This window comes from Drosophila mojavensis, unplaced genomic scaffold, assembly GCF_018153725.1.
Source record: "Drosophila mojavensis isolate 15081-1352.22 unplaced genomic scaffold, ASM1815372v1 contig_36, whole genome shotgun sequence".
Lineage (NCBI taxonomy): Eukaryota > Metazoa > Arthropoda > Insecta > Diptera > Drosophilidae > Drosophila > Drosophila mojavensis.
In genome coordinates, this window is record NW_025318858.1 from 10,987,256 (window position 1) to 11,014,148 (window position 26,893).

The 26,893-nt window shown below is 33.4% G+C and overlaps 6 protein-coding genes and 1 long non-coding RNA gene across 16 annotated transcripts in view; 5 read left to right on the forward strand and 2 right to left on the reverse strand.

Moving 5' to 3' along the window:
• Nucleotides 1–1,136, forward strand: part of LOC6576520 (serine-rich adhesin for platelets) — a 53,699-nt gene extending 52,563 nt beyond the window's left edge. For 5 of the 8 annotated variants that reach the window (XM_015165210.3, XM_002002473.4, XM_044009085.1 and 2 more), the window contains one exon: nucleotides 874–962. Coding sequence is in view for 3 of the 8 variants with exons in the window: in XM_044009083.1 (XP_043865018.1) it covers nucleotides 874–1,069 (196 nt within the window). In the remaining 5 variants the exon portion in view is untranslated. Of the gene's footprint in view, nucleotides 1–873 lie in introns of all 8 variants that reach the window. The other 3 variants (XM_044009083.1, XM_044009089.1, XM_044009087.1) reach the window with 2 other exon arrangements.
• A 1,393-nt stretch (nucleotides 1,137–2,529) lies between these two features.
• LOC6576522 (CD63 antigen) lies at nucleotides 2,530–6,740 on the forward strand. 2 transcript variants are annotated; one of them, XM_015165217.3, is made up of 4 exons: nucleotides 2,530–2,632; nucleotides 4,389–4,478; nucleotides 5,814–6,416; nucleotides 6,491–6,740. In XM_015165217.3, exons 2-4 carry the CDS (start codon nucleotides 4,410–4,412, stop codon nucleotides 6,563–6,565), a joined length of 747 nt encoding a protein of 248 aa, XP_015020703.1. In that variant the 5' UTR covers nucleotides 2,530–2,632; nucleotides 4,389–4,409; the 3' UTR covers nucleotides 6,566–6,740. The 2 variants fall into 2 exon arrangements, with proteins under 2 accessions (XP_015020703.1, XP_002002511.1); XM_002002475.4 differs by lacking the exon at nucleotides 2,530–2,632 and adding an exon at nucleotides 4,209–4,315.
• A 1,961-nt stretch (nucleotides 6,741–8,701) lies between these two features.
• Nucleotides 8,702–12,278, forward strand: LOC6576523 (23 kDa integral membrane protein). The gene is made up of 4 exons (XM_002002476.4): nucleotides 8,702–8,996; nucleotides 10,512–10,700; nucleotides 10,778–10,948; nucleotides 11,645–12,278. The coding sequence occupies exons 1-4, from the start codon at nucleotides 8,808–8,810 to the stop codon at nucleotides 12,128–12,130; spliced, it is 1,035 nt and encodes a 344-aa protein (XP_002002512.2). The 5' UTR covers nucleotides 8,702–8,807; the 3' UTR covers nucleotides 12,131–12,278.
• Nucleotides 12,181–15,949, reverse strand: LOC6576524 (argininosuccinate lyase). Its single transcript, XM_002002477.4, has 4 exons — nucleotides 15,875–15,949; nucleotides 13,105–13,928; nucleotides 12,610–13,010; nucleotides 12,181–12,542 (listed from the first exon to the last, which is right to left on the reverse strand). The coding sequence occupies exons 2-4, from the start codon at nucleotides 13,850–13,852 to the stop codon at nucleotides 12,261–12,263; spliced, it is 1,431 nt and encodes a 476-aa protein (XP_002002513.1). The 5' UTR covers nucleotides 13,853–13,928; nucleotides 15,875–15,949; the 3' UTR covers nucleotides 12,181–12,260.
• Nucleotides 14,445–16,575, reverse strand: LOC6576525 (dTTP/UTP pyrophosphatase). Its single transcript, XM_002002478.4, has 4 exons — nucleotides 16,384–16,575; nucleotides 16,078–16,322; nucleotides 15,875–16,021; nucleotides 14,445–14,995 (listed from the first exon to the last, which is right to left on the reverse strand). Exons 1-4 carry the CDS (start codon nucleotides 16,471–16,473, stop codon nucleotides 14,854–14,856), a joined length of 624 nt encoding a protein of 207 aa, XP_002002514.1. The 5' UTR covers nucleotides 16,474–16,575; the 3' UTR covers nucleotides 14,445–14,853.
• Nucleotides 14,928–15,605, forward strand: LOC26527138. The gene is made up of 3 exons (XR_001449396.3): nucleotides 14,928–15,020; nucleotides 15,071–15,143; nucleotides 15,232–15,605. It is a non-coding gene; the product is annotated as an uncharacterized LOC26527138 (long non-coding RNA).
• Nucleotides 16,576–16,858: 283 nt separating the features above from the next.
• On the forward strand, nucleotides 16,859–24,863 carry LOC6576526. Of its 2 annotated transcripts, none has more exons than XM_015165219.3 (4): nucleotides 16,859–17,644; nucleotides 18,616–19,430; nucleotides 24,031–24,324; nucleotides 24,390–24,863. In XM_015165219.3, the coding sequence occupies exons 2-4, from the start codon at nucleotides 18,723–18,725 to the stop codon at nucleotides 24,690–24,692; spliced, it is 1,305 nt and encodes a 434-aa protein (XP_015020705.1). In that variant the 5' UTR covers nucleotides 16,859–17,644; nucleotides 18,616–18,722; the 3' UTR covers nucleotides 24,693–24,863. The 2 variants fall into 2 exon arrangements, with proteins under 2 accessions (XP_015020705.1, XP_002002515.1); XM_002002479.4 differs by having other exon boundaries at nucleotides 16,859–17,332.
• The last annotated feature ends 2,030 nt before the right edge of the window (nucleotides 24,864–26,893 follow it).

Consider the following 26,893-nt stretch of genomic DNA (forward strand, 5'->3'; position numbering starts at 1 on the left):
AAAAAAAATATTTATATATATATATATATATATATTTATATTTTTATATAATAAATGATACTTGAAGAGATAGAGAAATATTTTCATTTCTATAAAAAATACGTGTATAGCTATATTTTTATTTTTATAGGGAATACTCGAGGATATTGATTTATTCTCATATAAATAATTCTGGGGATAAATTAAAAAATAAAACTAAACTTTGGGAGATTTGATATAACATTTTTAAAGAGAATCAAAAAGACTTTTAAGAAGTTCGGGCTTTAAGAGGTTTAAATCATATCAATACACAAATACTATGTAAAAAAAAGTATCATATAGGAAATTAAATATTTAAATATTTTTAATATTTTGCACGGAGCAAAGCTAAATTTTACAGTTAACAACTCTTTTGTTGCCGATCGTCAGTAAAATGTTCGGTCTCTATAGTAGCTTAACAAGAATTGTTTTTAGTATATATCTTAATCAACTACTAAACTGCATGAATCTAAAACCAAAAAAGTATTTAAAAGAAAATATTTACTATAATAGTCTGCTCACACCCTAGTAGCACGCTGAAACTATACTTTTAGTATCAATTCTAAACACTGACTATGAACATGTTGCTGGAAAAAAAAAAAAACAAATACAATCTATAAAATCTATCATCAATGAAATTGGAAATGAACTGCAAACAAATAAACATCAACATCGCTCGCTCTACTCTATATTTCTAAACTGGAACTACGTAGTGGAAGTAGCACATTGGTATACTCTCTCTAAAAGGATATGTTATATATATGTATAAAAACCAGTAGCAAGCATATTAAACTTGAATTGAAAACTTATATATTACAATTGTGCTAATATATTTTCATTTCTATTCTACTGCAGACACGGTAAAAGCACACTGAATGGACATCATCATCATCATCATCATCACAATCATCATCAGCAGCAGCAGCAGCATAGTAGCAGCAAACACCATGGAGGACAGCATCAGCCTCAGCATCATGTGCATAGCCTGACCACAACGACAATTGCGGCCACAAAGCATCAGCGGGATCGCCATGGCAAGGATAGAAAATAATTAGAAGAGCTCATACCAGGACTATCAGTCACCTTAAGCACTAGCTGAATGAACGAAGCAACGAAGGATATAAAAGAAAACTACTAAAAACATAATTAAGAGACTAACTAACTGATTTATACAAATGCTTTTTTACAAGGCACTATGCGATGCCAATTTTATGTGAATAAATCTGGTAATTTTTGAAATTTTTCACGTGTTTACAAAAATTTCAATCAAATTACTGGCGATTGGCAAATATCTATTGAAAGTGAGATAGAAATATATTAACTAACTAACTTAAATATTTGATGCGTGCAATTTTTCTAAGCAGTTCCTTTCGCATTCATACACATACATGCATATATATTTCTAATCTTTATATATTTCCAATACTGTAAAAACACATTTCGGCATAAACATCAAAATTCAAGTATTAAACTATGCCAGAGCCTACGCCTCTATCTCCGGCTCCGCCTCTCCCCACTAACTTAACTAACCCACTGTCTTACATTGAAAGATTCCCAAATCAATTCATATAAATATTATAATAACAAATGATACTCATATATATTCTTTAATAGTTTTTAAGTTTTGTAATTTGCCTATGCGACAATATATATCATTTATACAATCATTTTAAAATGCAAATTATTTCGCACACGAACAAAAAAAATGTAAAATTTAGCTTGTGTTTTTTGTAAAGTTTTTTATGCTACATTTCGATTTATTATTTTTAAAATAAAAATAAATATTTTCTGAATGAATAATGTGGTTATTTTTGTGTATTGTTTCAAGAGTATAAGTTTGAATAAAGTAAAGTATAATTTAATTTAAAATTGTATATTTAGAACAGCTGCAATATTTTTGTTTATTTAAAAACCCATATAATTTTTTTTTTTTTTTTTTTTGCTGAATTTTTTTTATATAAGAAACTTATTGTTTACTGATGTATTATTTATATAATTTCTAAAGTAAATATTACGCATATGCACCGTATATGCAAAGTATAATGCTGTGAAAGGTTTCGCGCTCTTTAAGGGTTTCCACACATGCATTGCAGCTATATCCGAATGTTTATATAGTTTTTATCTAAATATATATTATATAAACATCTATAACTGTTATACAGTTACATCAAATATATAAAATTAATATACTAGCTAAGCAAATCCAGACCGATATTCGTATCATTTGAACTAAATATTCGCTCGCCTATACCCAATATAAATTACAGGATATTTCACAGTCGGGTCAACGCTTTCGCAACCATTTTAATGCTATAGTTATAATTTCACCAAGTACGTCGACCATTCGTGCAAACGTTTTTTATCTTTTCGCCACTGCGACCATCTACATATGTAGGTAAACAGATGCGTCTGTATATACATGTGTGCATGTGTATAAATATATATGTTATATATATATATGTGTGGCGTATATATAGATATGTCTGGGTGTAGAAACGGCACACGTCAATGTGATTTTTAATACGTGAAGGCTGAAGGGGCCGCTCAGTTGTATTCGAAACGTTGTTACCTACGCCAGTTACTTGTAACGAGCTGTTTGCCGGCTGACAGAGAAGTGAGTAAATATACTATATAGCAACGGGTGTCGAGAACTTCTCACAGCGAAATAAACTACAAATATTATGCATAACCAATTGAATCAAAATCTAAATTTAAAAGATTTCTTGAACGCAAGTTTTGATTTTAAAATATATCTGTAAATTTATATGCCAATCATTTGATGATTCAGCCGGCATGACTCATATGGGCCTAATCAGATAACTATCATTATTGCGAAATAAAAACAGTCGTTATACAAGCCTACATCGTCTGTATATACACAGAACTTATTTATGAACTAGCATTGAAATTGTGCTCAGGTGTTCAATGCTTCTATAAATTTCGATAAGCCAACTCTCACGGCGAAAGCTTTTATGATAGAGATTAATGTATCTATGAACAGACTTTTGAGAGTTGTACAAATATATTTTAATAAATATATTTTTGTATATATAATATAATTTTTATAAATATATTTTTGTATATATAATAATATACATTACCACGCTCTGAAATAAATATACGCTATATAATAAATAAAGAATTTTGACGATTTACAAAAATAACTGCTTTGACTTTCATCTTTTACCTTGAACTTTTGCAAACGTGTAGCAAAAATTATTTAAAATAATATAATAATATTTTAAGAAGTAATACTTTTATAACAAAGTTATTTACTTTGCAATGATTTAATTTATTGTGTTTGAGTTTAACAATTTTGTGTTATTAATATTTATATTTGTATTAAAATTTAACAAATTTTTTGTCTCTTTATAAGAATTTAATTTTTGTATTGTTATTCAAAAAATAAAAATACTAATTTAATGTATTAAATAATTACAGAAATGTATATGCACAGAAATATATTTAATTATGAATTATCACCTGTAGGCGCTCAAAAAAAGTTAATTTGTTTGTGTTTACAAAGAAAAGAAATTGCAAAATAATCATAAACGAAACAATAATAACAATTTCCATGAGCAATAAATAAATATGAAAAAAATAAATAAAAAAATTTAAGTTAAATATAATTGATTAATTTCAATTTATCTTAATATCTCGTTATATCTCAACTATATTTGATCTTTATTTATTATTATTATTTCTTCTTTTTTTTTTTACATTGGTAAATAATTTAAATAATAATTTAAAAAAATATATATTAATTTAATTTCTGTTATAAATACATATACTAGTATACCTAATTATAAATAATGCTTACTTGCTACATTGCTTTTTTTTTTTTAATTTCCCATGAATTCTGCTCTCTCTGGCGTATACTTAACATGCAACAAACTAAGCATATAAATGCATCAATGTATATATTATATGTGTTTGAATATATACAACAATTTGCTTAGCTTATGCTATTAAGTGCCTTATCTAATCGCCCCCAAATGGGGTTTATCTTGTCTCAACAGCAGCAACAACAATAACAACAACAACAGCAACAAGAGTCATTCGCTCACTGACCACATTTGGCTTAAACAAAGTGTTTGCCATATCATTTACCGATAAGACAACGCAATTTTATTTTTCTATTTTGCTGTATGTATTTTATTTCCAGCTTTTTTTGTGCTCTGATTAGAAATAATGGAAAGAAACAAATGCTGACTTCGTTTTCTTGTTGAGCGCCATTTATTAACGTTTTGTCTTTACTACTAGACGGTTGTGCATATTTGTTGTTTGTTCAATTATTGTGGGTATAGATAATGGGCATTATCTTCCGCTTCCAATAACACTATATATATATATATATTTCTTGCTTTCAGAGTGTTTAGAAAACCGTAAACATGTCGCTACTAACGGGCAGCGCAAATGCTGTGAAATACACACTTTTTGGATTTAATCTGATCTTTTTGGTAAGTCGCAAAACAAGTTAATAATGAGTCTGACTCATCATTAGTTACAATAGAATTTACATTAGTTCATAGTCCAACGGGAATTAGTTCGACTATCTACGAATATATATATATATATATATATATATAGATTAGATAGGCAGTGCTGGAGCGTATATTATATACAACTAACATATAGCCGCAAAGCTTGTTCTAGTTGAAACAATAAAAAATTAATATTTTCTATTTTTATTTTATTTTTTTTTTTTTTTTTTTTTTTTACATTACATTTTTTAACATTACTTTTACGCTTTCCAATATATATTCACGTATATACTCACATATTTATAATATTCACATTTTGTTCGATAAATTCAGACACTGACAAATTTTTGGTTTAAGTAATTAAGATAAGAAACATATGTTATCTATTGTCTATACTCTGATGGGCTGCTAGAAATATTTATGAGTCAACACTTGGAATATTTATAGGTTTCATTCTATTAATGAATTAAAATTAAAAAAAAAAAAAATAATAATAATAATTAAATTGCATTAAAAAAAACTTGCATTAAAAGCGTTGCAATCGGGCGCAACCGACTGCGTGATACATTGTTCACCCTACTGAACCCACTTAAAATATAATTTTGCATAATACAATTGGACGCTAAAATTTTTCCAATTTGCAACGCGGGATATATCCTCCTTATCACTTCAACTACAGTAGAATCCCGATAATTCGAAATGGCAAGAGAAAACGAATACCTTCCAAGGGGATAGAATTTTGTTCGATTTATCGCGATTTTCGATGTAGCTACATTATAAGAAATATCGAGACTCGACTGTACTATATTTTTGAGATACCGGAAAATGCATTTTGCAATTTGTCATACAAATCTTAATATTATAATTCGATACACGAGTATATGTATGGACAGACGGCCAGACATTGCATAGAACAAATATACTCATTTCACTTTCGTGAATGAGTCTAAAAATCAATGTAATTGAACTTTTACTTTAATTAAAGAAAATAATATTTGAACAATTTCAGAAATAAATTTTAAGTATTTAATAAATAAACGTAAGATATTACAATCGGAATATTGAAAAATAAAAATATATTGATATATCGTTGATTTTTTGAAGCTAAAAATCATAATTATTTATTTTTTAAAGAAGTAGGTGTATATATTCCTACTTTATTCTTATTAATTTATTAAATATTTATTCATATAATTTGTAATACATATATTTATACATATATATTTTTTTAAATTAATTGAAATTAATGTTCAATATTTATATGCATATGAAAAATATCATTTAATTCAAAAATATTTATTTTATTGACAGATCACTGGCATTATACTTATAGCTGTTGGGGCTGGCGTTGGCGCCGTTTTCAATGACTATGAGGACTTTTTGGTCGGCAAATTCTTTTCGATACCAACATTTTTGATAGTGATTGGATCGTTTATCATTGTGATCACGTTCTTTGGCTGCTGGGGTGCATTGAAGGAGAACTATTGCCTGATTCTCAGCTTCTCGATAATGCTGTTCATCATCTTCATTTTGGAACTGGCGGCGGGCATCAGTGGCTATGTGCTGCGCAATGATGCATACAATTTGATTGATACCAGGCTAAATCAATCAATGAGTAGCTACTCGAATACGCCAGTAAATGGTGTGACAGAGCTGTGGGACATTGTCCAGCGCAACTTCGACTGCTGTGGCATTAACAATGCCACCGACTGGACCGATCATCTCAAAGATAATCAATTGCCATTGTCGTGCTGCAAAATACCGTATGGCACCATTGGCACCTTTAGCTGCCTGGCGAATAATAACGATCCCAATAGGAACCACCATCTGGGCTGCTTGAGCGGATTTTCCAACTATATAGCCGATCATGCGGTCAGTTTGGGTGCAGCTGGCGTTGTCATTGCCGTCATACAGGTGAGTTCACTGTACTCAATATATACAATCTATATGTATATTATTCGTATTAAACTTCTCTCGTTTTCTTTCAGTTCTTTGGCGTCATCTTCGCCTGCTATATAGCACGAGAGATTAAAATACGGAATGGCATCACAGGCTTCATCTAGACCAATGGATTTATTGATTGGTTCCAATATTTTAATAGGATATCAAATCAAATCTTAAATTATTCACCGGTACAATTTAAATTCACACTTTGTTCTAGCTTTGTCGCGCTTTAATACAAAATATATTTTGTAAACCTATAGGTATTTTTATGAATAAATACATATTTAGCTTTTATATTGGCCATGGACTTTATGGAGGCCCCAATACCCCAGTACCGAAACACAAATCTAATCGGCTTTGTTCTGGAAAAAGTAACGCAATCATTTCATTTGCGTTGCATAAAGTCTCAGGTATATAGTAGGTATATATATACTTGATAAATGTGGGCAGAGCTAATCTATCCATATATGTCTGAGTGACAGAACTGATTACCAGATAGTCTGAATGGTGGGCCAAATGATTTACTGATTGGCTATGAATGATTGATTAACTGAATGATTGAGATTGATTGCTACTGATTGACGATGTTAGATTATGTTAGATTTACTGATGCAAGTGCTTAACAGAGAGATTTAACAAATGATTTATACTGATTGATGATAAATGAATGATGGATTGATTTATTGATTAATTGATTAATTATGAATGAAATGGCTAATACTGATTGACTATAAATGATTGACCGGCTGATTGAGAGCGTAATTGACTAACCGATTGACACTAAAAGACACTAAATCAATAAATCAATAAATCAATCTTAAAGGCTATAAGCCATTGACTAACTGATTACCGAATGATTGGTGCTTATTAGCTGATTGATCGTGAATGATATATGTATATATTGCTGTTCACCAGTGCACATGCGAAGGTTGAAGTTGAGGCGATAAACGAAGAAAACAATGCTTATTGATTGGGAAGGTCTGAATTTAAATAATTCAGGAAAACCAAAGATAAGCGATTGTGTTCTCAGCTTGAATGCAAATATAAGCCAGCTCAGCTTCAGATAATTGAATTAAAATATGAGCAATTTGCTATTCGGACTAATCCAGTCGACACATGTAAAAAGACAAGAAATACGACTATATTTGATAAATATTTAATTTAAAATCTCAGAAAGTGGAAGTACATTATTCAGATTAGCAGACTTATTACTTGAATCAACTGCAAATTCTGCCAAAATTAAGGATCTCCTGCATGCCATACACGACAGAGGTTGAGGACATAAAACAAGAATGTTGAATTAGATAAGATCTATTTAGTCAAACAATCCCAACCGCATGGAGGAATTAGAGATAATGGAGATAAAAAAATTGTTTATAACTATATATATATATATAGTACGTTTAATTACTGGGTACTCCTAAAGCCAAAATGGGCTGAATGAATAGCAAAAAAGCACACAAAGGGGTTACTAAACTACCCCGTATGGCGTTAATAAATCAAAATATAAAAAAAAAAAAAATAATAATAATAATAATAATAATAAAATATGAAAATATTGTATAAATTACGAGCCCAAAAGTATGCAACATGAAACTTGGTCAAAATGAAAAATTAGAACTCTAGCTTATTGGTCAAAAAAAAAAAAATTCTAAAATAAATAAATTTGCCCACGTACTTAATCTAATTGATGGCCAACTGTAGAATATGAAATGTCCAGTTCGCATGCCTGACTACAGCCAATGAATAATTGAAATGCTTCTGCTAACAGTATTATTTAAAAATCGATAAGGGCAGCAGTTGACTCATTAAGAACTTGGACATATAGTCGAATCGATAACACATGCTCCAGTCCCCAAAAACCCAATGACCTTGCACTTGAGAAAATCAGTTTAGGTTTAGGTTTTTTTTTTTTAGTAGAAGGAAATGCAAAAGGACTATAATATATGATGTATATATATATATATATGGAATACATCGAATACCGCGCTGAACTAATTTCATATATTATTGCAAAACGCAGAGAATTGAAGGCGTAATCTTATCGCACGCTTTTATCATTGAGTAAAAACAATGAACATTTATAGGCAGATAAGTGGCCAAGAGAGCGAGAGAGAGAGAGTGAATGTGTGTGTGTGAGTGTGTGTGTGTATGACATACACTGTCTGTGTAACTACTTGGCCAAGAGCCGAGCCGAGCACCGCTTGGCGTTTGCAACTGGCAACGTTCCCGTTCTGAAGCTCAGTCAACGTGTAGCCAGCTAATGTAAAAGTACGTTTTGTGGGTGCACAGAAAATACAGAAAAACAAAAACAATATAAATTAACAAACAAAAGAAAAAAAAATGTATTAAATTAATTGAATGCTTTTTATAATTAACATCTTGCAGTCAACTACAACGAAACAAAAAAAAAAAAAAAAAAAAAAAAAAAAAAAAAAACCAGAAGCAGATCAACTTGAATTCCACAAAATGGCGAATCGAGAGCTGCAATTAAATTCCGGAATGCGCTGCGCCAAATATATGCTCATCATAGTGAGCTTTATGTTTGCGGTAAGATTTTAAAACTAAAAAACAAATATATATTAAATCTATATGATTCACAAATAAATTGCGACGCCATTTTGAATTCGAATATACATACTTATATATCAAACATTTCATGATAACGCGATTTTTCGCGCTTATCAGTTGAGTTGAGTAATTTTTCTTGTGCTATTTGTGTCTGTGTCATATACGTGTGTAAAACTTGCCGTTTGATAAGCACAGAGAAGAGCCGCATAGAAAAACTGCTCGGACGCCTCTATTTGTTTTCCAATATAGATAAAATGATGACGCGAATGCTTAACCGTGAAACTGAATCAAATATATATTTGGAAATATTAGATATGTTCCTTTTAAGTTCTCAATAACTTCCGCTCCAAAGCCAACTGAATATTTTATGCTCATGCTTGTGCTCTCTCACTCCCGGTAAGACAATTAATATATAATAGAGCGTAGCTCCTCCGAGCATACAAGTCATATAGTCCAAGGTTTTTCATCTGACTTTTTTGTTTCTTCTCATAGTTATCTTAGGCAAACAATAAAAACAGCTGCCAGACAGCGTTAAATATTACTTATTACGCCTGATTAATTTTTAACTTTGAAGAGAATTTCTCAGCACTCATTTTGCTTGAACTTAAGGGTAGAGGGAGGCGGAATTGGAAAAGTCCGTTACTCAGCATGTACTTAACTTTTTATCTACATATTTCTGTTTCTCTGTATCAGCTGCTTACCTGTAGTTTTTTCCTTTTTTTTTTTTTGCATTCAAAAAACCTATACATCAAAATGAAGAATTAAAGTATTTACTAAATGAAATGCACTTACTTATGAATTTTATTGTTTCCCTTTTTAACTGATAGAAAAATAAAACATTTATTAATTCTGTTGAATTGCTTAGTTAATGTGCTTAGTTATTCATCTAATTAAAAGTATTAAAACTATAAATTAAAAAATACAACAAATTTAAGATTGAGAATTTCCTTGCATATTCAATCTGAACACGAAATCATAATAATTTAAATTATAAATTTATTTATTCAAGAATTTTTTTAAATTTTTTTTATTGTATTTATTTATACTATTATTGTTTTCCTTTTATTCAATTTTTAAAATACTGACAAAATCTAGTTAAATATTTATTATTTATTTATTTAAAAAAAAAAAAAAAAAAAATATATATATATATAAATATATATATATATATATATATATATATATATATATATATGTAAAAGAGCTGAAAATATTCGTCTTATATTTGATACTTTAAAAAAAATATTCATACCTAAATGAAAATAGTCGCATTCATTAATAATATGCGAGCTTAAATATTTAAGGGGCTACAAACCGGAAACTATTCAAATCGATAATAGAGAAATGTGGCAATGAATAACATATTTTATTTATATACATATATTACTTAAGAGACATATAAACGCTATTTGACATGCGATTGCTAACTGGATTTGTTAACTAAAATTTGTACCTATTTTCAATGCATATTTATATTTATATTTTCCTTCCTAGCTGACAGCTATATTGCTGATCATGGTTGGCACAACCATTCAGGCAATTTTCGGCGACTTTGATCTCTTTATCGATGGACACTTCTCGTCGCCGCCCGCGCTGCTAATTGCCATAGGTTTCATACTTATCGCCGTGGCCACACTCGGCGCCTATGGAGCGGTCAAGGAGAGCGTTTTGCTCATCAATTTGGTATATAACTAATTTGCATGCATCACAGAATATTTGTGTCTAATGCCCATATGTATCTCACATACTCTATTTGTCAGTATGGCGTTTGTCTCTTCCTCGTCTTCATACTGGAGGTGGCGGCAGCAATTGCCGCTTTCGTCATGCAGTCGCAGGTTAGAGAAATGCTGGTGCGCACCATGAACGAGGCATTGGTTGCATACGAAAAGGACACCACGGTGGCTGCTGGAGTGGACTTTATGCAAACTGGTGTAAGTATGCTTCAAGATCTATGAATATAGTAATATAGATATATAGCTTATATATACTTATTTAAAAAACTAACTGACTAATCTCTTACTTATATGATTTCGCTTTTATCTCAAAATTATTTATAAAAAAAAAAATATATATGTATATACATATATAGAAGTGAATAATAAATCATTTAATTTCCTAAAATATTTCAATTAAATTAAAATTTGCCGGTATTAAATAAAGTATTCAATAAGTACTTTCCATTTTTATTTACATTTATTGAGAATTTTTTATTTATTATTTATTTTATTAATACTTTTATAATATTATTAGTAATTTAATAATTTTAAGTTTGTTTAAATAATTATTATCACATTTGTTATTATTCTCTAAATCGAATTATCTTACATGAATTTTTATATTGATTAGATTCTGCTACTTTTTTTTTTTATTATTTATTTATTTATTTTTTATATTATTTATTTAATTTTTTTTTTTTTTTATACAAATAAATTCAAATTTTTCTACATTTTAAAATTTAAATATGCTTGACTACTTTATTTTAGAAACTATAGAAAAATTTGAAAAATAATTGAAGAAAAATTAGATACATATTGAAGAAACTATTTATGAAATATGATTTGATTTTTGTTTAAATATTTAAGTATACATTATGGTTAACTAATTAATAATTTTTGTATATTTTGTAGTTGGGATGCTGCGGCGTTAAAGGTCCCGATGACTGGAAGGAAAACTATTCGCCCAACAACATGACCCGACTGGATGCGGATGATGTGGTGGTGCCATTCTCGTGCTGCGGCAGCGTGGGCCCGAGTGCCAACGATAACGAGATGAACTGCGTGGATCCGTACGAGTATGGCTGCTTCAACAAGATGAACTTCATCATGTCGCAGAGTGCCATGCTGATTTCCACCGGCGCAACCACTGTGGCCTTTGTCCAGCTGCTGGGCGTGCTCTGTGCCTTTATGCTGGCCAAGACGTTGCGCCGCAACAAGTCGATACGCGAGGCACGCCGCTGGCAGCTGCAGCAGAGCCTGGGCGTGCTCATCTCCGGCGGCAAGGTGGGACTCCCAGCCAATTCGGCAATGAGCGGCTATCAGCAGCTGGAGAACAGCAACGAGCTGGGCACTCAGGAGCCCTACACCTACACACCCCACAGTCCCAGCGTCAACTGAGGCAAAAGCAGCAATGCTTAGCACAATAACAATAACAACAACAACCACACTATAATGTAAACACCAAAAATATTTAATTTGTTAGCTAAACGAAAATCCAATGCCAAAGTCAAATAAAGCCCGTCCGGTTCTAGGACTCTTGTCGCAATTCCTTGATCAAATTCTTAAGCAGCCGCAACTGTTCGACTATGCTGGCCGTCGAGGTGCCACCGATTGCATCATATTGCTGCACATTGTGGCCATAGTCGGCCACGCTGGCTATGTCCGCCCCGAAGGCCGAACATATCTGCTGCAGTTCACCCAGCGGCACCTCCGTTATGTCGACGCCACGTTGTTCTGCCAGGGCGACGACGCAGCCGATGTGATGATGCGCCTGCCGGAAGGGAACGCCCTTTCGCACCAGATAGTAAGCCTGAGAGCAGAAGCAAAATGTTTATTGATTGATTGACTGAGTGATTGAATTGTATGTCGAAACTCACCCAATCGGTGGCCAACATGTCGGAGCTGAGCGCTGATTCCATTTGATGACGCTGCACTTTCATGGTTTCAACCACACCCACGGCGATATTCAGAGATTGCGTCAGCTTGTCGTATGCCTGGAAACAATATTGTTTGTCGAATTGCAAATCTTTATTGTACGTGGAGGGTGTGCCCTTGATGGTCATCATGATGCCCGTCAGATTGGATGTGATGAGACCGGAGATGCCACGTATTAGTTCCAAGCTATCGGGATTGCGTTTCTGTGGCATCAAACTGCTGCCGCTGGAGAAGGTGTCGGCGATCTTGATGAAATCGAACTCCTTAGTGCTATAGATAATGAGATCCTCGGCTAGGCGCGACAGATGCAGGCTGACCATCGAGCAGCAGTAAATGAAATCGACTAAAAGGTCACAGAGAAAGAGAGAGAGAGAGATAGAAACACATTAGCGCTGATATAGTCCTCTGCAGCGCCTTTCTATGCGCTTCACACTCACCCACAAAATCACGATCGCCCACGGCATGCATGCTGTTGCCAGTAACGCCGGCAAACCCCAGACGTTCCGCCAGCCACGCTCGATCAATGCCCAAAGGATTGCCAGCCAGAGCTCCGCTGCCCAAGGGCAAGACATTCGAGCGATCACGCAGCTCGGTCAGCCGCTGGCAATCCTCGCGCAGGGCAAAGGCGTGCGAGAGCAGCCAATGGGAGAACTGAACGGGCTGGGCCCGCTGCAGGTGCGTATAGCCCGGCATCAGGATGCCCAAATGTGCTTCGGCTTGCCGGACAATCGCCTCTATCAGCTGGCGAAGGCGGCCCAGCGTTTCGCGTATGGCCTTGCGCAGCCAGAGCTTCATGTCGGTGACCACCTGATCGTTGCGACTGCGTCCCGTATGCAGGCGCTGGCCCAGATCTCCGGTCAGCTCGACGAGCAGCCGTTCGTTCACCGTGTGCACATCCTCGTCGCTCGCCTCGAACTTAATTAGATGCTCGACCCAATCATAGCGTATTAGCTCCAAGTTCTTCACCAGCTTATCGCACTCAGCGGCATTCAAATGACCCGCTCGCATCAATGCCTCCGCGTAGGCCTTGCTGCCATCCAGATCGTCCGCATAGAGTCGTGCATCATATGGCAGACTGATATTCAGCTCCTGCAGCGCTTCGTGCGGCTGCTCACTGAATCGTCCACCCCACAGCTGATAGGCGGAGCTGCCGCTTTCTTGGTTTGCTGGCGGCTTTTGAGTCATTTTCTGAGTCGAGTTAGGAGGTTGCTTCACGCCCGACGATCACTCACTGAATGCGCGTCGCTTGCGTTCTACGATCCTATAAAATATATTAATAATTGTGTATACACTTTGTATTTATTGTGTTCGGTGGGTGAGGTTTTCTTTTCTTTATTTTCTTTTTTTTTAGACATACATATATATAATCTTGTCTTATCTTTGGAAATATACGTTACTTTTCCCACATGATTTTATGACCGCTGGTTTTAGCGATAGAGTCAAAATGATGCGTTGCTTTCCAGCACAGTGGTTGCAAATCATTTGTATTGAAATTTTTTTATTATTATTATTTTTTTTTTTTTAATATTTAAAATATTAATTTTGTAATTTAAGCATAACATTTTGAGTATATAATTAAAAAAATTTTTTTTTTACTTTTACTGAATAATAATCTTCTTCAATAACATTTTTTTTTTTTTTTTTTTTTTTTTTTGTCAGTTAAAAAATAATTTTATTCATATATTTCATATGCAATATGCAATTGAATACAATTTTATTAAATTTTTATTTTATTTTATATTTAATAAATATTAGGTTCTCTTTAAACAAATTTAACTTTGATGCAAGAAATAATTATTGAATTGTTTATTACATTGGAGATATTAAGATTACTACACAAATAGAAAAAATAATATATATTCTTGCAACCACAGTGCAGCTAGTAACAAAAATACAACTATTTGACTTTATGTGTAAAATGGAAGGCAAAACCGCATTTTTTTGTTTTCTTTTTAATTTGTACTCTTGATTTAGTCTATGAACAAACAATAACAACTATTATGAAAACAAATACGACGCCTTATCAACTATTCACACTAATAACGCCTGAAGGGTAGCCTCTGACGCGCACGATTACAATTTCTGGATTGTGATAAGCGCAAACTGGCGAAGTTTCTTGTCATTGTATTCTGTTCGACTATATTATTTTCATTTAATTATCTGCCATATACACACACACACACACACTAGAGATCGTCCAGAAAGAGTTTGTTCAGCTCGCAGCACAGACGATGCAGTGGCAGGCCCATCACACAGTAGAAATCACCATCGATGCGAGGTATTAGAGCACCACCCGGACCGTTCACCCCATAGCCGCCTGCCTTATCGCTGTGGGTGAAAAGTTGAATCACAGGTGAACTCTCAAGTCTAGCAAGATTACAAATATACCATGTATTGCTACAGGCTAACATAGGTGGGTGTGCTGATGCAGTAGTGCATTCTGAATGTGGTGAAATGAGGGAAGAAGATGATGGAGGTGAGCTGTTCATATCTAATATATCAAATCCTTTTTCACATATTTTACCTTAAATATACATATTATGTGTTTTCAAATATTCTGTTAGAATTGTGACTGGAATATCTTTTCTAAGATGACAAGTGTTAAATGTTATTACTTTTTTAAATAAATCTATCTCCCTTATCTATCCATCTATCGACACAACAGATATACAGCCAGACTGTATTCAGATTGGGAATCTCTTCAGCAAATAAGTAGGGCTTTTCGAATCTCTATATTTATTGGTTAGTAGTACGGGATATCTATAAGTCGAATATTTTTTGAAGCTATATATGTTAATAAAATATTTTTATAATTTTTCTATAACAACAACAAATAAAAATATGTAATTTTTTTTTAATAAAATAAATCATATTTATATTTTTTTTAAACTAAATTAGATTTCTACTAAATGTAAAATAGAAAGTAGGCAGAAAAATCAAATAAAAGATACAAATTTGCAATTGCACAAATAAAATAAATAAATTGAACTTAAATAATTGTTAGATAATCTAAGTTCATTCTTAGATCATGAAATTTTATAAATGCTTAGGAATTTTATACATGTTAGATGCATTTAATAGAATAAATAAAAAATAAATATACATATATATGAATGTATGTTGAATGAATAAGTGAATGATATCTTTATCAAATTAATCAAGTCTAACAGCATCAAAAACTCTAGTTTACATGCGGCCAATACTTACAGTGGCTCGCCGCTGTCGACATAGCTCCTGATCTGCTCCTCTGTCAGCTGGCCAAAGTAAACGTCCGCCGTGTCCGTGAATTGCCGAACGCCATTCGAATGCTTCAGGACAACGCCCGTAAAGACCCGATTGCAGGCGCCGGAGAGCCTGAAAGGGCAAATCGTAAATTAGCCAGAAGGAGGGTATATGAACTGATTGATTACTTTGTCAGCATGCGCACAGCATCATCTGCATCCTTCGGCTTTCCAAAGATCTCGTTTCCAAGCGTAACCATTGTGTCGGCCGCTATGACAATCAGCTGACGGCCGTCGCCGTCGTTGTCAAGGCGCTGATAAACTTCCTCTGCCTTGCCCAAGGCTGTCGCCTCTATGTAGTCGGAGAAAGTTTTGAATTCTGTTCTATCCAGATTCTCTTCAAATGTCGAAGGGCAGAGCTCTGCATTGAGGCCCTAAAGTATGGATATACAAAATTTTAGTTTCTGACCTTTTTTTGGATTTTAGTGCACTTGCCAGCATTTGCACTAACTCTTTGCGTCGTGGGGACCCACTTGCAAGAACTATGCGATAGTTGTTTAATAAATGTTTTATAGGTGCCAACATTATGAAAACTAAACAATTAATTTATAATTTAATAAGAATAAACCGCGAAACACGGTAAAAACCAAAACATGTGCACAATTATCGAATTTATACTTATCGATAAATGCAAACAAAAACTACAAAATCAATTGTAAAAAATGGCCTAAAAAATGCTGAAAGTGTGGGTATTGCAGGTGTATTTAATTATTGTTATTACAAATATAAGCAAACAATCAAAATTGACTATATATTTATAAATATTAATTAAATTGTCAAGATGTCCAAACAATTTATATATCCTGAATTTGCTTAAATTGCTTGGTATTTCAATTAACACCCACCACTGACCATTTTGTGTTTTTTTTTTTTTAGCAGCATAGCAGCTGCGATGCCGTATAGATATCGATCGGCCGCCACAAAGTATCGGTCAAGTGCAGGCGTCGCGAATCTCTTCGGCGGCGCGTTTTAGTTTGCCAAAAACATTTTTGTTGTGCAATTGCTAAATGAAAAAATCCAATACTAGTACCAAGTTTACCGTTACTCACTGGCTGCTGCAGCCATATTTAAATTAACAACCAAGCTGCCTTGATATTAAACAGAAAAGTGCATAGAAACAAGAGCCAAAACATAATGAAGAAGCAGCATGAATTTCGCTAGCATACGCTTATGTACAAATATGTGTATATGTGTGTGCGGGCGCGCGTGTGTGTGTGTATAGTATAGTATAGTGTAGTGTGTATGTGTCTAAATTAGCTTAGTGATATTTTTAATTGTACCATCGACATCGTCGACGCCGAAGCCGATGCCATCGTCGCTGTCCCATTGTCAAATTCAAAGTTCCGCTGTGGCGACCGCATTTGCCGTTAGTTCACATTTACAGGTAAACAGTCGCAGAGCTCGTGTCTACGTGCACACTCAACAACAACAACAATAATAATAACAACAGCAACAAAAGCAGCCTAAAATAAAAAAATAGTAAATACGGCAACTTTGTCATCGTCACCTTGAAGTGCCACTGGCCGCTGCCGCTGCCGCAGTCATAGTCACAAGGCGCACGCGAGCCCTCGCAGTCGGTTGTCGTCGATTCGGCGATTTCCTAGCCTATTTCATTGTCTCGCGTCTCTTGTCTCGCTCGCAACAACAAAGTCCAAGTCTGGGGCAGACGCGTCTGCCGGGCCGTGTTGGTGTCAAGGTTGGTGATAGAAATTAGAAAAAAAGAAGAAAAATAAATAAATGAAATATATGTGCAAAGAAAAAGAGTGCACATCTACATACAATCACATTCACGATAAGCATATTAACTGATAGTTTTGAACATAGCAATAAATACTAAATGGTTAATCATTATTTGTTTACTTATCTCGGCGAAATTTTGGTCTCTGCGAATTTGCAACTATTGCGTAAACAACGTAAATCAATGTTCAATTTTTGCGTGTAATGTATTAAAAGCGAGGGCTGATTGAAAAGTTGTTAATAATAAAATGTGTACATTTTACAAAATAAATATAGAAATCTTGAAGCGAGATGTGCTTCAAGAGTTGCTTATAATAAAGAGAGACAATTTTGACTAGAGAAATTCAATTTACTATATCCAAGTTTACAATAAAATATAAATTATACTCAAATAAAATTTTAATTTCTTTTATTTGTAAATTACTCTAAAATAAATTTATAAAATATTTATTTTTAATTGGCTGTACTTGCAATAAAAATTATTATCATAACCCCACCTTAATTAAATGAAATCTTATAATCCAATAATGGTTGAGTAAACCCTATAAGCAGCCCTCTGTTAATTATATTAATGACAAAGCCAAAACGGAAATATTTATATTGCTTACTCATATATGAGAAAAAAAGACATACAAATTCAATTTCCAGTTAAAACCAGTAAAATAAACAGATCTTAATTATTAAACCGTAAATATTAATTGAAATTGAAAAACAAAATATATATATATATATATCTTGAGTAAACCAAACAAAACCCGAGTTTCCGTTATATGTATGTATAATACAAAAACAAACAAGCTACAGACTGCTTGTCAAACTGTAAGCAGCAGTGCTTGCAAAACTTGCAATTCTGCTCAGACAAGAATCTACATACGAAATAAGCTAACTCTCTTGCTCTCTTTCTCATTCTATCTATCTATCTTTCTTTAGGACACACACGTTGCACGTGTTTGCATCGACCACAATTTTGTAGCTAAACATTTTGTCGCACTCTCCAACGATAAGTTCGCCGTCGCTCACGAAATTACTCTCTCACCATGTTCTCACGACAGCAACTGATCAAAGCGACGGCCACAGCGTGCCCAGCTGGCAGTGGCGTTGGCGGCGCTGCTGACTTATACAAGTTCCTTAGGCAACTCAGCAGCAGCAGCAGCAGCAATGTCGTCGTGACGTCACCGACGGCGACAACAGCAGCAGCAGCTGAAGCTACAACTACAAAGCCAAAACCAAATCAATCTAGTCAAACGGCGTTGAGCGAATTGAACTTCAGCGACAGCGTTAGTCACAATTCGCCTTCGATAGCGCACGGTTGCTGTCCGAGTGAATCGAAATCGGAGTCGGCGCAGTTCGTCAATTTATCAAAGCGATTTGTACACAATATACTACAGCAGCAGCAGCGTAGCCAGGACACCATACAGCGACATTTGCATACGAAGTGTAACGGAACTAACGCTAAATCCTCGCATCCGCAGCAACAGCACCAACAGCAGCAACAACAACAGCAGACAACAACAAAATTTGCAATGTCCTCACTGGCCGCCGAACCACTCCAATCGGAAATCTCCAACAGCGATGGCAGCAGCAGCAGCAGCAGCAGCAGTCTAACAGCTGCCACAGCCGCAGCAGCAGCGGGAAGCGAAGGCGCTGCCTGCCACGATGCAGCCTCCAGTGCGGGCAAGAAGCCCTGCTTCAACACAGGCCTCGCCGACATATTGCAGTTTATGGAGCTGATCGGCAACCTGAAGGTGAGTGCAAAGCAAATCAATGCAAATCAGAAATCGAAGCGGAAACAGCTAGAGGGGAAAATGGAGAGAAATATTCGAGTAACCAGTTCCTGCTGGGGTATTCAATTACTCTTTCGTGCTTACGCATCGATTTTTCAACTACAGGCACTGATTATGCTCTGCTCTGTTATGTTTTCTTTGTTCCCCCCTCTAAGTTGCTCACTCTCTCTATCTCTCTCTTACTGTTTTTGTGAGAGTTTGTTAGTTTTGTTTATTTTTGTTTGATTTTTTTTTATACCCTGAACCCATTTTCAATGGGAAATCAGGGTATAATGGTTTTGTTGAAATGTATGTAACAGGGAGAAGGAGGCGTGGCAGACCCCACAAAGTATATATATTCTTGATCAGGGTGACGAGCTGAGTTGATTTGGCCCTGTCCGTCTGTCTGTCCGTCTGTCCGTCTGTCCGTATGTATGAACGCGTCGATTTCAGAAGATATAAGAGCTAGAGACTTCAAATTTTTTTTAAAATGTCCGTAATTACAGCGCGCATATCAAGTTTATCATTAAAAATCGATAACTCATCTCGATCTTTTTTTATCGATAAAAAACCTTATCGAAACCCAGTTATAAAATTATATCTTCTACACCTTTATTGCTAGAGTCTCCAAATTTTTAATGTATGCTTATATGCAATTTATACAATTTCGGTTTTTGTTAAAATTTACCCCCCACCTCTAAATTCACCCCCTCACCCTCACTTTTGTAAAAAGCGTATTTCAAATACTAGAGACTTGTGCTTTGGCAATTACATGCATATTCATGTTATAATCATAATCTAAAAGTTTCATGAAGATCGTACGTCCATAAAAAAAGTTATTAAACAATTAAGTTCTCATAGTAAGCGCACACTGCAGCCCATGCGTGTTTATGCTTGTGTGTGTATATGTATGTAATTGTTTGTGTATGTGTGTGTGTGTGTGTGTGTGTATGTGTGTGTGTATGTATGTGTGTGTATGTATGCCTGTGCGCGTGCGTGCGTGTGTGTGTGTGTGTGTGTGTGTGCGTGTTTCTTGTGTAAGCTGAAAGACGCGAAAAATTATTGAAATAGCTATTACTCCAAGGGTTCAGGGGATCTCGTAGTCGAGCAGTCTCGACTAGAGCTTTCTTACTTGTTTTTTTTGGTCTGCTTTTATCGCCTACACGCTATCGCGTGACTGAGTTTATTATTTTGTTTTTTTATTCCGTTTCGTAACGCACTGCCAAATTTTAAGGTAATGAAGGGGACGTAGCGGTTTTTCAATGTCTGTCACAAGGTTTTATTGTTGTTGGATTTTGAAGTTGCGACCGCGAAAGTTTTTCGTATGATAGTTGATTGATATAGTAGTGAAGAATTTGTTGTAGATTCGAATATAACAAAAATTGAGTAAAGATGTCTATGTATATATATAATGTATATCTGATCACAAGTTTAGAAAAATACTGAGTTCGACAGCGAAAAGAAATGCTATCCCATTTAGCATTTCTAGACCGTCCGAATGTTAATGAAGTGGATGAGAAAGGATACCTAAACCATTATATATTATTTGTCAACTTTTGTCAGATTAATAAGATTAGTTTTTTAATGAAAAAAAAAAAAAAAAATTAAATGATAAAATATGAAATAAAATGATAATAAACTATAAAATATAATATATAACATATAAAAATATATGAAAAATAACATTGAAAATATATATATATATACATAATATAATGTAGAGCATAAGACAGAATATTTGATGTGAAATTAAAATTTAGTTCTTTAACGTTTGCACTTATCCAAATATAATGTCCCATTTATCCTATTTGCCCCCCAAAGTACAAAAAAATTGAGATCTTGAACAACAATTTTAAAAGCGAAAACAATGCAAAAAATGTATTTTCTGTTCTATTGTTTTCATATTTACTTTTCTTGTGTATCTAACAAAATTCTCTGTGTGAACAAAACTTTTTTATATATATAAACATATACTATTTGTATAAAACCTGAGGTCGAATGGCTCTCAGAGAACTTTTGGCCATTCTCTGAAAAATTACGTCGAACATTTAAATAGAATATATAAAGATATATACAATATTTGTTGTTGATTTGTAAAGTCTATAAACTATATGAAATTGAAGAAAATTTTTTCAATTGATTGATTCGTGACGAAATGTCGAAGACATATAACATTTGGTAACCTTAGATCGATATGTCTATAATCCAATTTACAACAGTCAAATATTATTATCAAGAGTGTCGCACGCTTCAGTTGATAAGCATTTCATTCGTTCACCCCGTGCCCCCTGTCTACTCCCACGCTCATTTAAATTATCTAATCAGCATAATTGATACTTTCAATATGACAACCGGGCTTATAAAGTGGAATTTCTCTATCTATGTGTTCGTTTGTTATTGGAAATCTTTGATATTAAAGCAGCCAATTCACCTAATTGAACTTTGTATTCAGTTCGAGAAAACTAAATAGAATCAGAAAATGGCTCACGTGAACTGATAAATAATATGTATGTTTATATGTATATTTATTACTTTCTGTTCGTATTTAAAAATCCGTTGAAATTTTCGGGAAATAGCTGAGACAAGCTGAATGTATATAGTTTATGTATATATATGTATATGGATTGACGTGAAAGTTAAGCGAATATTTGCAAGGCAAATCGACAAGCAAAATATTATTTAAAATTCTAAATTATCCATACAAATATATATTTATATATCTAGAAAGCAAATATATACAGCGTAGAACATTTGTTTCTATATATTCTCTATATATTCCAATAGAAATAATAAAAAAAAACACAAACTTGTGACTTTGATCTTGGCCTTCAAAATGAAAACGCAATACACAGGGTGACACAGGTCATATATCTATATATCAGATATATTATAAGCTATATATATTGTCAGATATATTGAATTGCATTGCATTAAATGCATAAGGAATATTGAGTTACGTGTGACAGAGAGGCAAAAATCAAAACAAATTTGATGGCTCGACCAGCAAAATACCCGGTAGAGGATATACATATAAATTGAACTTGAATTTTTTTTTTCCAAAAGTATTAAGAAAACTAAGTGAATATTAGAAATAAAATAAGGAAACGAATCAATAAAAATATATTACATATCATTTAATAATAGAAACAAATTTAATTTAATTAATTAATTTTCCATTAAAAAATTAAAATATTTCAATATTTCATTTACAGTATTAAAATTTATAAATTTAAAATTCGTTGAAATAAATAATCAAAATAAAAATAAAAATACTATAATTAAAAAATCAAGAAATTAAAAAATAATAATAAAATAATAAATCAACTTAAAATACAAAATAATGCAAAAACAACAAAAATGTTACCCTACTTAAATGAAAAAATACTAGAAAGTGATTTTAAATTAATGATAAAATTAATAATAATAAATTAATATCTATAATATATAGGATATACAGTAAATATCCGATATACATTTCCAGTAAAAAATATGTTCCAAAGGCTTTTTAGTAGGTTTTGGAAGGAATACTATGTTTTACAGAAAATGTTTGATGCACTTTGCCTAATTAAAGAGAAGAAAAACTAGAGAGATAGAAGGAAATAAACTGAATAAGGAGAAAGAGAGAGAGAGAGAGAGAGAGAGGTTACATCGTCGTACAAGGGCGTCAGACCTTCAACGGAAACCCATGCGGGGCGTGAGCTGAGGGATGGGGCTGTAGCTGTTAGCTGTTGCTATTTGATCAATAAACTGTTTTATTTATAGAGCCGTGCGACAAGCAAGGCCCAAAGATGTTGCCAACATTCCATTTAATTATAATAATTACATATGATCACATTTAGCCAGCGACTTATCTCCTCGACTTGGGTTTATCTAAAACGCAATGTGAAAGTCACGTTATGGCCGATGTGCCTTATCAACGAATATTCCAGCTATGCGAAATGACGCTTATGTGATAAGATAATATAAACTGCAAACTTGGCTAAATAAATGTAGTTATGTTGGTATTTTATTATATTTGCGTGATTTGTTTTAATAGAATAGTGTTAATTGTTGTCAGACAGAGGATTAGTTGAAGCTGTTAACAGTAGTACAAATGTCAGGCATTTATGTATGTAAAAAAATAAAAAAAAATAAAAACAAAAAGAGTAAATGTTAGTAAAAATATTTAAAATGTAGTTTTTTTACATTTTAGCTAGAGTGTAGAGAAATTTTCACTTTAAAATTATATTAAAAATGTTTAATAATTGTATATTCTATAAATGGGAAATAATTAATAGATCTTTTTAAAACACTATAAAAAAAAGAGAATAAAAAATAAATTAATTATTAACAAGAATATTAGTACAAAAAAAAAAAAACAAAAAATAAATAAATTAATAAAAAATTTGATGAAAATAATATTGAAATTAATATACATATATATATATTTTTGAAATAATTTAGCATGTAATTTATATATTTATATCAATATGATTTTTTTTCTATACTATAGATATCATATCATTTATTAATGAATCACAATTTTAGAAATATTTAACTTACAACTGAAGCTAATTGATGTATTCTCTTTCGGTTTCTATAGCATACCAAACGCACCGGCTGGGTACTGAGGGATGTGAACGATTGTGAGTCGATCTCTGGACATATGTACCGGATGAGCATGCTGACCTTTCTGCTAGATGGCAGCGAGGGTCTGAATCAGATACGATGCATGGAGCTGGCGCTGGTGCATGATCTGGCCGAGAGCTTGGTGGGTGACATAACGCCCTTCTGCGGTGTCTCCAAGGATGACAAACGTGCGCTCGAATTCAAGGCCATGGAGGATATCTGTAAACTGATTGAGCCGCGGGGCAAGCGCATTATGGAGCTCTTCGAGGTAAGAGGAAATGGAAGAACACCTGGGCGTAGATTCAATTAATGTTCTAAAATTTTGTATTGTAGGAATATGAAAATGCGCAAAGTCCCGAGTCCAAGTTCGTTAAGGATCTGGATCGTCTGGATATGGTAATGCAGGCGTTCGAGTATGAGAAACGTGACAATTGCCTGCTGAAGCACCAGGAGTTCTTCGACTCCACCGAGGGCAAATTTAATCATCCGTTCGTCAAGAAGCTCGTGAACGAGATCTATGAGCAGCGACAGCTGCTGGCCAAGGCCAAGGGTGCCACTCCCCCACCGGCCATTCAAGTGCCTAACATGGCAGCAGCGCCCAAAAATTTGGCTAATGGGCGGGGCAGCTCAAGTTGAAGACGTTGAAAGAATGTGGATGGGGAAAGGAGAGGCCGCTCTAATTGTGTTTAAGTTTTGAGATTTAGGTTTAGCACATACAACATGGACAGACACACATACACACTCACACTCACATGCAAATACATACACACACACACACCTACTTTTTAAGCGAATCCAACTAACAAAGATTGTTCAGCCTACCTCGACACGCTCATAGCTAGCATAAATATATGTACATTGATATATATGTATCTACGCATATATATTTATAATTTTAATTTATTAAACAAATGATAAAACTTTAATTTTGTAGCTAACTTGACACCAATTGTTAAACACCTTAGTTCAATTTATATTTAGATATATAAGCGTTAAAGCTCTAGCTAAATATTTGATTGAAACAAGTAGACGATTGTATATATATATTTAAAAAGAAAAAAAAAAACAGCTTAAACTAATTATAGCTAAATTTTACAAACTAACAATTTAAATGTTGTCTCGAACAGCAAAGAAAACGCTTAAACTATTGTATTTTATTCACTTTACTTACTTTTATTCATTTTCTAAATTTACTTTCCCTTGAACAAACTGAACTTGATGTATAATTATAAACTAAATTAGAAAAAAATAATAATAATAATAAAAAAATAATAATTTAAGTCATGCTACAAAACTGACAAACAAAAACGAAAAATTTCTGTTTATATTATTAAAAAGTAAAAATTTACATTTTATGCAAATAATTGCATAGATCTTCCCATTTGTAGTGTATTAGCACCGTGAGTAGGATTTGTGAATGCTAAGAGGGGCACAATAATTTATAAATGCGCTTTTGTTGCCTTTCTTAGCCAGCGAACGTGCCTTGGATGCTATTACATACATTGTACATGCGCAAATGTTATTGGTCCAAATGCTTTTGATCCCGTTATGTGCGCAAAATGAGTGAGCATTGTAGATGGTATGCTTGCAGTTGCATTGTGGATGCTAAGAGAGGCGAGACAATTGCTTTCCTCTCCCAGAGAGCTGTGGATGCTAGCTTAGATTCGATTATTCCAAATGCTTTTAATCCCGTTATATAAATCCAATATGTGAGCTGTGTTCATGTTGATTGCACTTAATTGGTACATTATCTACACATACAATATAATACAAATGACAAAGTCTCATATTCGTTCTCTTTTCAGACTATGTAATGAAAAGAAGTTGCTATATTTATATATATAGTATTTACATACATATCGCAAGAAAGCGCATATACTCTGCTGTGTAGTGAAATCAATGCGTAACTGTGAATGTTTTGAAAGAGAAAATAATTTTAAGCGGGGCTGCAGTCTGCAGGCAATGAGCGATTTTTGTGGATCGCAATTATAAAGGCGGCACTCGTCTCTGAGACTCCGTGACATTCTTCGTGTGCATTAGTGTAAGTACGGCTATCGCGTAGTAGTGAGTGTATTTCGCGAGTATTTTAAAAGTGGTTGTAAGTGCGAATAATAATCGTTGGCGTATGTCTGTATGTAAAGTGAAAAATATAATTTAAAACCAATACTGTTTTTTTTTTTTTTTTTTTTTGTAAATTCAGCTTAGTTACTTAAAGTGAGAAAATCTTATACTTTAGGAATTCGTTCCACATGTGAAAAAGAGCGAGATGGACCGAGAGAAATTGCGTGTTAATAAGTGAGTAAACCGTTTTGATAAACCGTTAGTTATTGCGTCTCTTTAGTTTACCCTTTTAAGTAGTATTATATATTCTGTCAAGCATTTTGTAACAATCTAAAACAATAACTAAACTATTTGCAGAGACAGCTTATTAAATTGATAATTTATTTATTGTCTTATGAAATATGAACTTTAATGCGTAACTTTAAGTAGAATAAAACCGTTTATGTACACTGCGCGTCATCAGGTTAGCGCCCCCCTTTACACTCAACCTCAAAGCTAAATAAAATCTAAACCAGCAGAGCTCCATCTTTGAAATTTTTTTACATTACACTCCATTTATTTTTCTTTAAAATACAAAAAGAATGGCTACTGTAACAATAAGGATTATTTTTTAAAATTTTTTTTTGTAAAATGTACAAAAAACATGTAACAAAAATTTGGTCATCAGATTAGCGCCCCCTGCGCTAAATTCAATTTATTTAAGTTAATTACCAAAAATAACACCTGTATTTTAAGCTAGTGTTATTTTTAAGTAATATTAGTAGTGCGTAGTGCCG